Source organism: Dasypus novemcinctus, chromosome 5 (assembly GCF_030445035.2).
Source record: "Dasypus novemcinctus isolate mDasNov1 chromosome 5, mDasNov1.1.hap2, whole genome shotgun sequence".
In the NCBI taxonomy this organism is placed as follows: Eukaryota; Metazoa; Chordata; class Mammalia; order Cingulata; family Dasypodidae; genus Dasypus; species Dasypus novemcinctus.
Genome location: NC_080677.1, coordinates 73467421 through 73484609, shown reverse-complemented (window position 1 = coordinate 73484609; position 17189 = coordinate 73467421). Strand labels below are relative to the sequence as shown.

Below are 17189 nucleotides of genomic sequence, written 5' to 3'. Positions count from 1 at the left end.
TAATATAGGAAGAATTGCATCAAATACAAGGGGAGAAAAACTTTTCTTCTACTTGAAGTTAATAAATGCATTTTAGGTTAGTTATTTATTGATAAAAAAGAATAAAGTAATAAAAACTGAGGTTAATGCTTTCTATTAATATAAATAATTGTTACTTCAAACTGTACCCTGATCTGAAATTTGTATATTTTATAACCATTAAACATTTACTAATGTAGTACTTTTTCTTTTAAATAGTCCATAGCTAAATATTTTATAGAAAGGTCTAGTGAAGAAAAGAAACATCTCTAAAATGCTCATTTTGGGGGAAAATCGTGTCAGTATTTGCATATTAAGGAACAGTGAGCATTTTACTCCATTTCAAAATTATAGAGAGATTTTGAGGAGAGTTGCTAAAATATCCTAATTATAGTAAGATTTTCATATCAATTTAAGGTGTCATTAGTTTGATTTAACTGATCATGGCAAGAATTAACAGCACAGCTTATTATGAGTATCTTTTTTTGTTTGTTTTGCTTTGTTTTTTGAGGTACTGGGGGTAGGGATTGAACAAGGGACCTCGTGAATGGGAAGCCAATGTTCAACCACTGAGCCACATTGGCTTCCCTGAGTTGGTTTTTCAGGAGGTACTGGGAACCGAACTGGGACCTCCCATATGGGAGGTCACCACTTGAACCACATCCACTCCCTTAATTGTGTTTTTTAAAAAGCTACAACAGCTTGGATTGACCTGTATCAGAAACTGTTACGAGTTAATATCAATGTTTCTATTAATTCCATTTATAAATGGCTCATCTAGATAACAAAGTATTACCTAATAACAGCTGACCTTCTTTAATGCTAGGTCATCCAAGAGTTAAAAGGAGAACTATAAATTGCTTATATGCTTACATATATAATATGTAATATAGATCCACGTTTTTAATAAACATGTCTCAATTTTCTTCTTTTAGAGCTGTGCCTATTCCATATTGTCTAATTAGCTTGAAATTTGACATTTTAAAATTTTCTAATCTGGCCACTTAAAATGACCAGGCACTTAATTTATCTCAACAACATGAAAGCTTCAAACAAGCATAGACCAAATGAATTAGAATATTTCTTAAACTTTGTACTTGTCACAGCTAATCTTTATTATATTAGCAAAAGTACTGAATAATAACAGAAAAAAGTACTGTGAGAAAGATGCTCTTTATTCATATTCTTTTATTTTCTTCCTAAGGACTCTCTCCTATTGGCCAGGTTATTGTGACATGATTAATGGTACAGGTAAGGACACAAGTTTCTGGTAAGAACACCTATGAACCCACTGACCTGCTCCCACACATCTACTGTGTTCTGAAGGCTGAGGCCATGTGCTTGCCTTTATCTTCCCACAGCATAGTACAGAATCTCTATTTTAAGATAGGCTTGATAAGTGTCTTATTTAATGCAATGGGCTTTTTGAAGAACAACCATAGAGCATTAACCCCTACTGCATTATGAGGGAAACATTTGCTATGTAAAAACTGTATATAATGAACTTCCATCCTAGCTACAGAAATAAGATAAAAAAAAAAAAAAGAAGAATTACTGTTCACTTTTTTTGATAAACATAACTTAGATAAACTAAAGTTGAAAGAATAGAATATAGAATATCAAGATATTTACAAAATGGAAAATAAACCACCAAAAGTGGTTTAAAACCAAGGAAGAATCAGTGAAGTTGCAAGACAGAACCATCTATTTTGGATAAGTTGTCAGAATGAAAGAGAAAAGGAAAAAAAAAAAAAAAACAGGGTTAGATGTCTTATAACCATGGAAAATGTACGCCAAAAAAATGAGCATTCTGAATTAGAACTAGGAAAAAAGAAAGTACCATCAATTTAGTTTTAGGGTGTGATATATCTGTTTTGTTTTTCCTGTTGAAAAGCAAAGTGCAAATACGCCTGTCAGTTTAAGAATTAAGATATTTAAAATCAATGGAAATCTAATTCCATAAGGTGATTAAAAGTAGAGGTGAGCGTTCAGCTACTAAGAGGCAGAGGTGAAAACATGTTTACAAAGCTGGTGAGGCAATGCCCTGTAGGAAAATGATAGAATAAAGAAGAAGAAAGTCAAACGAAAAGTTACGTAAAAGGTAGGGAATTAAAAGAAACACAGAATATGTTTACTTTTCCAAGATATGCTTAACTTTTGCATGCTAATTTAATTTTGTTATTATTCTCTAGTAGAAAAAAAGAACAATGACGTGCTTAATTTGCTTTGTAGATTTATGAGCCCTAGGGATGAGTGAAGAAATTCCTTTTTGAGTAAAATGTTTTGCAAATAAATTGTCAAGTATCCCAGTAATACTAAGAATAATAATTGCATAATTACTAAGCATAAAGTCCTCAGTTACAGAGAGAAATAAATCATGCTGCTCCTAAATAGTAAATGACTTTTTATGTGTTTAAAAAGAATAAAATCATTAAACAATTCTGTGCACTGAGAAACAAATAGGTTTAACAAGAGGAGATAGAAAATTCATTAATGACAATAATATAAATCCATGAGCATCAGGCATGAAATTAAAGTATCTAAGAGTAAAATAAAAACCAAACAAAACAGGACAGGGCAGGGGACTATGACAATCCCTGTGAGAGAGATTCTTGGTTATGGCACTAGGGAAAATAGACTAATGAAATTAAAAGATTCCAAGATATTTTCATCATGATTTAGAAGTGCTTCTTCTATCTTCATAAATTTGAAGAAACACCAAATGAAATTTAGAGTTATTCCTTTAGAATGTTTTAAAAAAAAATAATCTCCTAATGGTAGCTATCTTGAAGTTATTGTCTTTGATAGTTTCTGGATATAATAATGACATAATCTTCAATGATATTTCAGGTAGTGATATCTAAAATCTTTCAAAATATTGTTTTCCTTTAATTATTAAGGTGTTGGGAAGGCAATTGTAGGCTATGCTCATAAAGTTACTTTTATGGGGGATTTAAGCAAGACTCCAATATCCAATTCTCTCAAGTGTTAGGATCAAGCAGTGATTACAAAGGGATTATATGTGAAATATAACAAAATCACAAAGTTGGAGCACTTGTCAGAAAACAAATCTAGAATGCATTACTGAAGGATGGGTCTTCCTCATTTGATTATGCACATTCAGTGATAACTTATTCAAATAATATTAATTTGAGGAACAAGTGGGGGAGTTATTCAGTTATTTCTTAATCTGTCATGTGCCATAGGATCATAGACATAGTAGAAATTCAATGAACTCATTAAGTGTCCTTTTTAATTTGATGGATATGTTTTAAAACCGTTTGATGAAATTCTGTTAAGTGAGAGAATTTTATAAATGTGTTAGACAATCAAACAAACCTCTAGGGCAGATGATTAGATCACTATTAAAAAAAAGAACACAAATATAACAGAAGTTCTGAATGAACTTCCTAGTAAGAAAAGTGCCACTTTCTGGTGGGATGGAGTGTGGTCAGTGGGCGTTTCAAAAACAATCACACACAATTTTAACGTGAATTTGCTGTTATTTTTTTAAAGTTTCTCTTGTATTTAAGAAGTGGGAAATTTACTTTAATCTGAAATTGAATGCCAACAAATGTGTATAATATATAGATGTGTTCTTCAATAAGGTAGACACATATGGTTATTGAACAACTGAAATGTACCTAGAATGAATTGAAATGTTCTGTAAGTATAAAATACAAACTGGATTTTGAGAATGTAAAGTACTATTTTACATTTACTTATTTGTTTGTTTTTGCATTGATTGCATGTTTAAATTATAATTTTGATTTATTGGATTAAATAAAATAGGCCTGTTTCTTTTTACTTTTTTTTTATTGTGGTGTTTTAGTTTTCTAGGCTGCTGAAGCACATACCATGAAATAGGTTGATTTAAGCAATGGAAATTTAATAGCTTACAGTTTAAGGCTGGTAAAATGTCCAAATCAAGGCACCCTCTAGGTGATGCTTTCTCCCCTGACTGTTGCATTCTAGGACTAGCTGCTGCCGACCCTTGGTCCTTAGCTAATTACATAGCAAGGCACATGCGCAGGGTCTCCTGATCTCTTTCTTCTCTTCCAGGCCCTGTTTCAGCTTCTTGCTTCTGTACCGATCTCTCTGTCTGAATTTCATTCTCTTATAAAGGACTCCAGAAATGGAATTAAGACCTATCCTGATTGAGGCTACCTTAAATAAAGTAGCCTCATCAACAGGTCCTACTTACAATGGGTTTATATCCACAGGAATGGATTAAATTTAAGAACATGTATTTCTGGGGTACATAAGCTTCAAACCACCACATGTGGCAACTGGAAAATGTAAAATTACCCTTCTGGTTTGCATTATCTTTCTATTGGAGCATGCTGGAATAGAGATTTCTAGATTTTTCTAGAACACACTTTAAATCTAATCACCTGTCACTGGCTTGATTTTTAAATAGATGCAGCCTCATTTCCTCCTTTTGTTGAGAAGACCCGGGTATTGCAGTTCTTTTCCTCTGACATTTGTAGGTAAGACTAAGAGGCTGTTGTATTTCTATGGGTCAGGATTGTTTTTCCCAAGTGATAAAATACAGATTATGAAGTTCACAATTAATAATCATGTTATTTTTTAAAAAACTGGGAACATTTTTCTTGACTTCTTAACAATAAACACAACTATATGGAATTCAAAATGTGTCTGATCTCTTTTTTAAAAATTGAGAATGGTAGCAGGATATTCTGCATGATGCAAATTATATTCTTTGTCATTTTTGTATGAAAGAACTATTTTTCCTTTCATTCTCTAAGTTAGTATATTTAATTAAAAATTAAGTCAAGAAGAGCATGCACAATCTTTCTAAAGATATCTGGAGATGACAAAACTGTGTTATTACTATATTGTATCAATACTATAGAATGTTTTCAAATTGGTGTTGAATACATCCTCACAGGTATCGGTGCTCCCAGCCACATACTTGTGTGATTGAGGGCAAGTTTTTATGGTTATTGTTCCTTCATGGATTTTTTTTTACATTTTAGTTATAATAACATATATACTACTCAAAATTTCCCTTTTTAAAACACTTTCAAGTGTACAATTCAGTAATATTGATAGCATTCACAGTATTGTGCTACCATCATCAGCATCCATTACCCCAACTTTTTCATCATCTCAAACAGAAACTCTGCAACCATTAAGCAATAACTCCCCCTTTTCTAGTTCCCCCCACCCCTGGCCCCAGGTAACCTGTAATCTGCTCTCTGTCTCTATGAAATTTGTTTATTCTAGGGATTTCATGTAAATGAGATAATGCAATAATCATTTTGTGTGTGTGTGTGTGTGTGTGTGTGTGTCTGGCTTATTTCATTAAACTATATATATTCAAGGTCCATCCATTTTGAAGTATTATCAGAATGTCATTACTTTCATACAGTCAAATAATACTCTATTATTTTTATTCCATATTTTGTTTATCCATTCATCTGTCATTCATCTGACACTGAGGTTGCTTGAACCTTTTGGCTATTGTGAATAATGTTGCTATAAACATTGGTGTACAAATATCTTGAGTCCCTTCTTTCAGTTCTTTTGGTTACACACCAAGAAGGGTAATTGCTGGGTCATACGGTAATTCTGTGTTCAACATTCTGAGGAACCGCCAAATTTATTTCCATAGTGGCAGCACCATATTATAGCACCATCAACAATATATAAGGGTTCTGATTTCTCCACATCCTCACAACATTTGATATTTTCTCTTTTTTTCTTTTTTCTTTTTTAAATAATACTGGGTGTGAAGTGTGTCTCATTGTGGCTTTAATTTTTATTTTGATTATGACCAATGATGTTGATCATAGCAACTTTCCATATATCCTATGTTTGTTGGCTATTTGTATCTCTTCCTTGTAAAAAATATCTTTTCAAGCCTTTTGCCCATTTTTTTATTGAATCATTGTCTTTTTGTTGTTGTGTTTTATTAGTTCTTTATACTTTCTAGATTTTAAACCCTTTTCAGGTTTATGGTTAGCAATTATTTTCTCCCATTCTATAGTGGGTTTTTTTTTTCCACTTTCTTGATAGTGTCCTTTGATATACAAAACTTTGAATTTTGATGAAGGAAAGGGAGAATTAAAACTATATCTCTATTTGCAGATGTCATGATCCTTTATATAGAAAATCCCAAAGAATCCACTTAAATCTAGAACTAATAAGTGAATTAATCAAAACTTCAGGAAACGTCAGGAAAATAAATTTTGTTCCTATATAACAACAAAGAACATTCAGAAACGGAAATTAAAGAAACAGTTCAATTCACAATCACTACTAAAGGAATGAAATACATAAGAATAAAGTTAACTAAGGAGGTGAACAGCTTGTATCAGAAAACTAAAATAAAACAAAACAGAACAAAACAAAACAAAACTGCTGAAAGAAACTAAAGAAAACCTAAATAAGTGGCAAGACAACTTGTGTTCATGGCTAGAAAGACTTAATATTATTAAAATGTCAATACTACCCAAAAATATCTCCAGATTAAACACAATACCTACCAAAATCCCAGCAGCGTTCTTTGCAGAAATGGAAAAACTGATCCTCAAATGCATACGGACTTGACAGGGGTCCTAACTAGCCAAATCATTATTGTAAAAGAACAAAATTGGAGGTTGCACTCTTCCGAATTTCAGAATTTTCTACATATATGTTACTACAATAAAGTTAAGGGGGAAAAAATGGTATGGTACTGGCATAAATTTAGACATGTTGACCAGTGGAATAGACCAATGGGACTTCAGAAATAAACCCATACATCTATGGCCAACTGATTTTTAACAAGGGTGCTAAGTAGGTTAATTGGGTAAATTATGGTCTCTTCAACAAATGTTGCTGGGAAAACTGGATATCCACATGCAAATGAATAAAGATGGATCACTAGCTCAAACCATATAGAAAAATTAAATGGCTCAAGGACCTAAACACGAAAGTTAAAACCATATGACTATTAGAAGAAATCGTAGGGGAAAATAATCAAAACCTTAGATTTTCTAGTAATTTTTTAGGTATGATACCAAAAGCCCGAGCAGCAAAAAAAAAAAAAAAAAAAAAAAACACAAAAAAACATAGATTAAAAAGGAAAACTTTTAACATATATGAATCTTTTTTTTTCATTATCTTTAAAATGGAAGATAGTAGTGCTTCTTTACTTAGAATTACGTAGGGATTAGAAGAATGTATTAGGGAATTGCCTAGGCCATAACGGATACAAGGTAGATGATGGGCATGTCTGAGTTTTATGTATCAAGAATGTACATAGGCATGTCTCATCTGTAGCATACCCGCAACCATGTCTAGACTTACGTTTTGTTTTTCTTTTCTTATTTAATAAACTGTTAACTGCATAAAAAATTTTTTTTTAAATTTTTTTAGTTAATTAAAAAAGAATGGACATGCACACATCTAGGCCAGTGAATGAACTTTCTCTCCAAAATTGTTTTGAAAGGCAGGAACTTTATTTTTATTTTATGTGAACTATGTACAAATAATGGATTTTAAGGAATTCACATACAAATTTAACATATAAAGGAAATTAGCTATGAGAAGTATCTTCAGTTTAAATATTCCATGGTAGTTCACAAGCATAAATTGCTCTCAGAAGCTTTTGAGAACAAGGGTAAGAATAGTTCCTACTCAAGTATTGAGTTGTGGTATGTCTTAAATTTTCAAAAGACTTATTTTCCTAAGAATTCAATAAGCTAAAGCAAAGAATATAAAACTAAAAAGAAGAAAAATATATCTCCAGAATGTATTTCAAGTTCCTAGACTGAAATTCTTCTTCTCTACGTTTTAGGTCAATCTATGGTGTGTTTGGATCTGAAATTAATCTAAAAGGAATACCTGTTTATAGATTTGTTCTTCCAGCTAAGGCTTTTGCCTCTCCACTTCAAAATCCAGACAACCATTGTTTTTGCACAGAAAAAATTATTTCAAGGAATTGCTCATCATACGGTGTACTAGACATTGGCAAATGCAAAGAAGGTAAGTGAAAATTCTCAAATCATGATCCATGGCATAATTTTTAATATTCTTTAAACTATGTCCTTTACTCTGAATCCTTTTCTGTGCAGAATTCTTAAATAAGAAAACAATAAGAGCAAAATGTAAGGCTATTGATAGGAAATATTGGTGTCGATTTTGTATTGTTTTTGATGTTCTAATTTTGTTTCAGTATTGCAAAGTTTAGTTATCATTAGATAAAATCCACCTCTGTTTCCCTGGTGCTACTTTTGGATTTAGGGTGAACTTAAAATAATTCCCAGAATACTTTGAGTATCTCAAGTTATCTACCTGCTCATTTTTTCTAGCTTTTTCTTTCCTAGAAAATGGCAAACATATGTAAACATATTTTCAGTATGTCTCTGAAACAGGAATCAACTTACACATGAAGTCTGGAGTCTGTCTTATCTTGTTGACTTTTTTATAATGGACTATGTGAGAATGGAGAGAGAAGAAAACTGCCCTTAGATTAAAGAAGTAACTCTTATTTCCTAGACATATTACTGCCGCATACGTGAACATATGTGGTAGAAACTTTGTATTTAGAGGCCACACGTCACACATTGAAAATTTACAGCTAAAGCATGACCAATAGATGTCAACTGACTAGGTCAAAGGAAGATACATAATTTTATATTCTATTTTGGTATAAAAGTAACCTGATATTATAATTTACCTCTATCCTCATGCCCTAATCAGGATTCAAAACCAACTGTGCATTCTCTTTCATTTCAAAAGTTTTATTTTAAAGAACTCTTTTTGAAGTAGCATTTGACATGAGAAAAATGATTTATGCTCAACTCTTTCTTAAAATTTGCTTTCAGGAAAACTTGTGTACATTTCATTTCCTCATTTTCTACATGCATTTGACATGAGAAAAATGATTTATGCTCAACTTTTTCTTAAAATTTGCTTTCAGGAAAACCTGTGTACATTTCACTTCCTCATTTTCTACATGCAAGTCCTGATATTTCAGAACCTATTGAAGGCTTAAGTCCAAATGAAGAAGAACATAAGACATATCTGGATGTTGAACCTGTAAGAAAACATATTATTGACATAATTTTGTTAATATTGTGTTTTTAAAAATGAAATTGAAAGAAAAAATAGATTTTCTCCTTGTCAAGTAGAATTTCTTGATCAAATTGACCCCTTCTTGATAAAATATGGATATTCTTATTTCAGTAAAAATTACATTGATTTCTTTATGCACAACGATAGCTCAGGATAATTTCATTTTTTCAGCATATGGAATTTATAAGTCTTTTTAATGGTTATGGGTCAGGAATATCAATAAAGGAAATGATTCTAATCCACTTAAAACAATTTGATAAAATACTATTTTATGCTTATTTTGTAATTAACTGGAAGTAATGCTTATATAAATAATTGCAGTATATTATGAGGATTTCAAAGATATTTTTTATATATATGTGGATTTAGGGAAAGATCAATTATACTTAACATCAAGAAAGCTAATCTATAAAATTATTCATGGATTCTGACTGAAAATATATTCGATCATGTATATTTCAGGAATTAAATTAATTATATGAGCTCTTAATTGCCTTGTTGTTGTTTTCCACAAAACCAGATCTGATAGGTATCAAAAACCTTTACTATAACCTTGACGTTACTTTGGACCTTCAAATTTTATCTATCATCCATCGATCTTTATCTATCTAAAATCTCTTTCTCTCTCTACCTCTGTCTCTATCTCTCTATCATTTCTCTCTCTCATTTTCTCTCTAGCTCTCTATTTCTGTACATACATATACACGTATACATATAAAATATAATTTATATATGTTTATGTATATAATATATTTAATATATACAATTATTTAATAGTTTTTAAAAATGTCAAGTAGTCTTGTTTTACTTTAAGGTCTGTATCTTCTTACTCTTCTACCATTACAGTAAAAATAAATTTTGAATATTATAGAAGAATGCTTAAACAAAAAACTAAAAATTATTTTAGTTTTTGTTCTCTTTTTAGATAACTGGATTCACCTTACAATTTGCAAAAAGGCTGCAGGTCAATATACTGGTCAAGCCATCAAAAAAAATTGAGTGAGTCTCTTGAACAAGATTATCTGTATGTGATTTTTTAGTATTTTCTTTTAAGAATGTCAGGAAATCTATGGCAGAGAGTAAAAAGGATAGTAAATGTCAACTTCTCTTTAGCTTACTGTCAGTAAACAATCTTTATTCAATAATTATGATCATTTTCATTTGAAATTTGAAATGGCATTTAGGTATATTTTGAAATGTTTTCTATTTGAGTAATTGGTAGCATATCTCATGTTGCTAGCTTTCCAAAATTTTTTATGACAGTTAAGTCCTAGAATTCATATTTTACTTTCCCTTGGTAGACTTTGTTGAGAGGGAAAATTCTATGCTGTGAAAAACTCAGTATACTGTATTAGGCAAATTTATAGGAGATAAATAAGTCTGAGAAGCAGATAAATAAAAATTTAAGTGACCCATTACAAGAAACAAAAATCAAGAAACTGAACCAATATTAAAGAGCAACTGATTTCTGGACATTTATTTAAACTAGTAATTACTAAAACCTGTTATATATTGTATATATTTCCATAATCGTTTTCAATGTATATTACAGAGCATTAAAGAATCTGAAGAACAACTATCTTGTGCCTATTCTTTGGCTTAATGAGGTTAGTATTTTAATCTGTTCATCAGTAAAAGCAATAGCTTTCTTTGTACACACTCTTGATGTTTCAAAATAGGAAATGTATGAATAGTGTTTGAAGTTGTATGCATTTCCATTACCACAAGAAATATTGATGAATTTGGGCATTATTGATTTTACCTATTTGAGATAGTCAAATCATACAGAAATATCATGATTGAGTTAGTTGTCTGTTTCTTTTTTCCTTTAGGAACACAAAGCTGTTCCTATCATCAAAATTCATCTGTTAAAACATTGTTTTCTTGTCACAGGCTTGTTTTAGGAAAGAGGCATGCATATATGTAACTCCAAATAAATTCAGATTCACTGAATATTGTAGTTCTGATAAAAACTTTCCTATTGCCTGTCAAGGTATTTTAATGTAAACCACTGAGTTGATTAGCCACAGAATTGGCAAATACATGGAAAAGCACTATACAATGTATTTAAGAGGAAAGGTTTATATTTCACTTTGAAAATATCATACAAGGGGAATTCAACTGGCTTTTCTTATACACGCAGGTGGCTAGTATTATATATATATAGGTGTTTGGCAAAAGGGATGATTTTTTATTTTTATTTTTTGCTTTACTAATCTACCCAAATAATGCTAAATATTAACTTGATTACAGACTGCTACCATTGGTGACCAGAAAGCAGAAATGTTCAGAAAACAAGTAACTGGAAAAATAAGCCTTCTTGGCCTGGTAGAAATAGTCTTAATCAGTATTGGTGTAGTGATGTTTGTTGCTTTTATGATTTCATACTGTGCATGCAGATCAAAGAAAGCAAAATAAGTAAGTATACGCAAATTTTTTTTTGCTACAGTAGCATTAGTTTTTTTAATATTACTGTTTTACTTTGTCAAAGAGGGGTTATAAATTAAGTCACAAATATTTCTGGAAACTCATTTTTAATGTATCATCAGATTTTTTTAGATGCTTAATGTAAATTGAGATATAGGGAAGATTGTGTGAGGAATTAAGGTCTATGGATATCAAGTAGATCATATGCTGAATCTTTAATTCTAGAAGAAATGTGGGAAAAGATATAATTGTCATCTTTTTAATGTTGGTCTAAATATAGTTTTATCCAAAATTCTGACATTCATATCTCAATTATATGTAGGTAATTATAAAAAATCACAAATACACAATTTAATATTCAATGCATAGGTAAAGTTATGCAAGCTTAAAAATGGAGATTTAAGAAGCACAAAATATAAAAATTTCTATTAAGGAGAAGGAAATAAAAAGGGAAAATAAATTTGTTAGATTTCAGTGGTAATAGAACTAAAACTCAATATTAAAGATAGAGTTAAAATAAGATAAACATGCAATTTTAAAAATAAAAATTGAGGTAAATGAATTAAAAGAAAAGTATTAACATAAAAACAATATTGTTGCTATTATATAGACATGCTGGTCAAGTAATATCCAAATTCAGGGTGTGTACTCTAAATATGTGATGTGCAAGTCCTGTTGAATTATTATAAGTCATAAACTAACATATGACTATAACAGTAAAACCAAATCACTTGGAGTTTAGAGGAAAAGCCCGGTAAATGTGTACAATATCTAAGAGTTGATAGCAAAATTCTAGGGCTCAGGCTTCTGTGTTTAGAACATTGCTAGCATTTTCCCTGGTATAAATAAGAATGACTGGCAAAATCCTCCTTCCTCTCAATGGAAACCTTTCTTTAATAATCATGGATGACACTGGTGTGGTCTTTGGGGGAGCATATGCTACTTCCCCCATAGTTTCTATCAGCTCTCCTTATTCAGGCCACCGCAAACCATTCTGCAACTTAAATAAAAGCAATGTACTTGCTATAAAGGTCACAACTTCAAAACAATTTTTAATCTACATTTCTATTGCTGACCCTAAGCCTATCAATACAGAAATTCTGGAGCTGCCATTGATAATAATAACTAATATTTATTGATCTTTTACTATGTATTCAAGGATTGTTATAAATATTTTACATAAATTGTCATATCAAATCCTCATAAATTTCTAATAGCAAGGAATTCATAACATCCATGTATTTTCTGGAGACTTCCCAGACTACCATAAATTGTAGTAGATGCAAAATTGTTCATTTTAACTATTTTGAGTCAGTCATATTGGTGATTTAAAAAAATAAATTTTACTTTTGGTACCAACATTTTATTTTTATTAGATTGAGTGTTTGTATCTAGGGAAGCAATCCAATATTTTGTTCTGGTCATTTCTGTCATTTGTTCATTCACTGAAATGAAGACTAAATAATTGTGCTACAATCTGTTTGGACAGAGTATATTCAAAATGCTATCCCAAAGTATTCATATTATAATAAACAAAGGAAATTCTGCATAACTTATAATGCCCATCATTAACCTAGTTATGATTAAACAAAGTTGCTCATATGATCATTTATGTAACAGAAAAGAAATTATGTGATATGTTTCTTCTTTGCTTAAGGAGCCCTGACTCTCAGTTTTTGGTTCTACATATGTTTATGTTATGGTGGAGATTTAAAGTTTATCAGAGTGTCTTTGTCAACAAATATAGTAGTTTTTTTCCTACATTTTACCATTATAAGGAAAAATTACTGTTGTTTACAAAGATCTATCTTTTTTTTGTTTACAAATAGAGAAGACATTTTTTTGGCGATTACAGATTTACTAGATTTAGAAGAATCACAGATGTAGATTTCCTGAACAAACATCAGTTTTCAATATTATAAAAATTGTGTCTTTGGACCAATTTGAAAACAATTGAAAAAGTAAAGAAATGGATATTTAAGAAGAAATTAAGTATAAGACAATGTAGCAGGACTGTGGTTTTGCTGGATGGATCACAAAGAGAATGAGTAAAGAGTATGGAAATGCTTGTTGGGAGCATATTCAATTAGCTCTCTTTCCTCATCTGGCTATTTGCCCTGCCTGAGAAGTGGGAAGCCACCTTCTATGCAGCTTTTAGGGAACATGAACTGCCTTATCCATGACACCCATCAGAAAATTTCTTTCTGCTGCTTGAGAAAGTAGGCTGAATAATAGAAAGCATGACGTTATCTTGGATACATAGAATTTGAGTATTAACTGTTTTATTTTTCCAGTTCTTTCTGATAAGTAGTAACATTTCTTCTCCTTTACAGGTAACAAATGAGCCTTTGCATTTATGCACCAGCTACATCAGGACTTTGGTAATATCAAGCTACAAAGTGAAGATTTAATATGCTTTATTTCTACAAAACATATCTTACCTTTTAGTTGAAGAAACAATGGCACTCTTTTTGCCATAACCAGCAACACATTTCTGAAGGATTGCGATGCCATTAAAATCCAGATTTTGAACAAAAACCTTCACATTTCAAAATTCATCATTTATACAATTGAATTGATTTCAGTTGTTACCGACCTGGCTCAAGTATGAACCAATTGTTTTTATCTGGTACTCATTCCCTAATTGGTTCCCTGGTGGCAAATTCAGCTAAGGAGTGGGTGTTCTAAACACAGCCTAGCTCTGAACTCATCAACGTGAAAGCACTGTCACCCTTGGTAGTGTCCGTTTGGTTGTACCAGACAGACTAGAGGACCATCAGTACATCATATTTCATGTTCACCAAATATTTTGAAAGATTCCAAGAATGGAATAGAAATGATTGGTTTAAGAGCCATTTGTTTTACATGACTTAAGCTCATTTTCCTATGGACTCTATTGAACAATGACAACAGGCATCATAACCATTTTTTTTTTACTTTCTAACAATATGGCCTTATATTTTTTTTCATCATGTCATGCAAAAGGGCATAATTTTAGCATATTCTAGCTCTTTGTATTTAAGTACTTTGTCATTTTCTAACTTTTGCAGTCATTCTGGAAATCTGAATTACTTTTATATTTCTTCTCATAGCAACTCATGCTTGGCAACTTCAGAATGCTGTGCTGTGTTAAAAGATGTAAATGATAAAGGAATTATTGCACAGAAGGTTACAAGAGTAGAAGAATGTGCTTTCACAGTTATTTTAATTTCTTGCTTTCTTAGTCACCTCAGAAAGACTGGTTTCAATCATTAAAAGATGTTCTTCATTAAATCCCTGTGCTTTGCCTAGTTCCTGATATATCACACATTTTTTACTCTTAAGTTTCTGTCTGAAGTATTCTTTCTGAATCCGTGTTTCTTTCTGAATTCAATTTTGACCACTTTCTCCTGTTATATTTTTTAAGCTAATTAGGGGAAAAGCAAAAATAAAATAAAATAAATCTTGATTATATCTTTACAAAGCAGGACTTGAGGTTTATATTATGAAGATTTTTTCTTTTTATTAGCAAACATATTCACATGTTATCCTGCTTTCTTTAGCAGGAATTTGTGGATTGCAGAGAGCCCTAATCCTAAAACATTCTAGCACAGAAAAGGAAAGTGGCCCAAATTCTGATTTGTTTTACACACAGGGATACAGGATGAAGACGTAGTAACTAGCTAGTTTAGATACTAAAATTAGGAATAATTTAGTCATCTCATGCTAGCTGCCAGGGTAAATGTCAAAATAAACCTTTTGAAAACACAAAACCAAGATTCCTCCAATTTAGAATTATCTACAAAATCTGTAGATACTTGAAATATACTGATTCAATAAAAGTGTTCCTCTAAGATATTCTAGACATTACAAGATGCGATTCTAGATCTTTTCATCTGATAGTCAAGAGGAAAGTCTATTCTATTTGCATTGGTATTTTTGAGGACATATTGATCTAAAAGAACTATAAAGGAAATTCCTTTAATCTTGAGATATGTAGGGCTGAACTATGTAAAGTGGAAATTGTTCAAAAGAATTGGAAGAAATATGTGTCCCATCTCACATAAGATCTCCATATCCAATTATTGACTTGGGTCTTAAAATTTTCATATGCATCTCCACATTGTGGCATTTAGGCTTCAGAGAAAAGCTTTTATTTTTATGTCTTTAGTGTTGTTTAACTAAATACACATATATTCTAATCTTAATCATTCTTCAGCATTTCCTTTTGTCTAAATTCTATAAAATGTGTATAAGAAGAAAGACAATCCATACATAAGGATTAGTGGATTGTATTAAACACATCCAGTGGGAAAAATGATACTTTGTAAAATGGAAGATAGATTTTTTTATATGGAACCTGGGGTTTGGATCTGTGTTCTGCATACTTTTGAGAATATATTAAATGTGTGACTTTTGGTTTGCCCTAGTGAAAATGTATGATTTTCAGTGAAGATGAATGTTTGAATATTTGTATTTGTATATGGGTGAAATTTTATTCATTATTCCATAGAAAAACTAATTGTGTAACTTTCAGCTCTCAGGAGAAAAGGACATAAGGTAGACCATTTAAGAAAAAAAGTTCAGCTATAGACAAACTAGTTATTTCTGGAAATTCACTCTGCACATTGCTGAACATTTGTGTTAAGATTTGTACATGTGCAATAATCCACCAGTCTTTTAACCCATTATTAATGTCTGAGCTACACAATACATCTTTCTAGCAGAGTTCGTTTTGGGTATATTCCAATGATAGTTCATTTTTTTTGTTTGAACTCCATTGTTAGTAGTAACAAAGTGGCCATCTCTTTTCACTCAACTCTTAGCCTATCTACCATTTTAAATGGATTTCAGGTTCTATTTAAATAATCACAGTCCATTATGGCTTTTCCAACAGAATTGCCTGTGAGTGGTTCTCTCTGACTTTATTAGCAGTGAACTGAACTAATGAACTAAAAATGGGTTAGTGTTTTATATTTGTATCAAATAAATACAAGACACTCTGCTTTTTCCTTTTATGTTTCAAAGATAGCTGTATTTTAAAATATTTGTGAAAATAAATACTTCTGTTATTTAGAAAAACGGTTTTGCCATTTTTATTTTAAATATATTTGATTTCCTTATTTGATATCACTACTACAATTTTTTATTACCTGTGAATTGTCTATTCATGGGTAATTTATATATTGCTTTTATTTTCTTTTCCCATCTATTCTCAATTACTAGTTGCTTATGTCTGCATATCTCAATAATATTCCATATTACATACTCATAAAGAGGAACTTTACATAGCTAATACTTGCTCCTTGAAGTATGCAAAATGTGAACCAATGCCTCAGAGTTACTTGGGAGCTTGTACAAAATGCAGGCTCTCATCTCCCACCCCAGATCCAGTAAATCAGAATCTACATTTTTAACAAGATCATCAAGTGTTATACACGTGAAAATTTGAAAAGCCCTGGTTAAAGACACACTGAAGTCTAACTAGATGTAATGGTTTTATTTTATTTAACCTTTTCTGGTGCTGGTTTGATTTATCAATGCAAGTTCTTATGAGATTAAACTATGTAAGCATACTGAGATGGAGAAAAAACCCATCAGACTTAAAGATACTGCTCTCAATATCCTGCTAAATTTTCGTTTATCCTGTTGAGCTTACAAAGGATATTTTAAGATTG

At 31.1% G+C, this 17189-nt stretch overlaps 1 protein-coding gene across 11 annotated transcripts in view; it reads left to right on the top strand.

Moving 5' to 3' along the window:
• Positions 1-16593, top strand: part of CD36 (CD36 molecule (CD36 blood group)) — a 323059-nt gene extending 306466 nt beyond the window's left edge. For all 11 annotated transcript variants that reach the window (XM_071215192.1, XM_071215193.1, XM_058297108.2 and 8 more), the window contains 8 exons: positions 1223-1269; positions 4439-4508; positions 7826-8013; positions 8951-9069; positions 10031-10104; positions 10658-10712; positions 11359-11523; positions 13866-16593. In XM_071215192.1, coding sequence (XP_071071293.1) covers positions 1223-1269; positions 4439-4508; positions 7826-8013; positions 8951-9069; positions 10031-10104; positions 10658-10712; positions 11359-11523 — 718 coding nt within the window. In that variant the 3' untranslated portion in view covers positions 13866-16593. The remainder of the gene's footprint in view (positions 1-1222; positions 1270-4438; positions 4509-7825; positions 8014-8950; positions 9070-10030; positions 10105-10657; positions 10713-11358; positions 11524-13865) is intronic.
• The last annotated feature ends 596 nt before the right edge of the window (positions 16594-17189 follow it).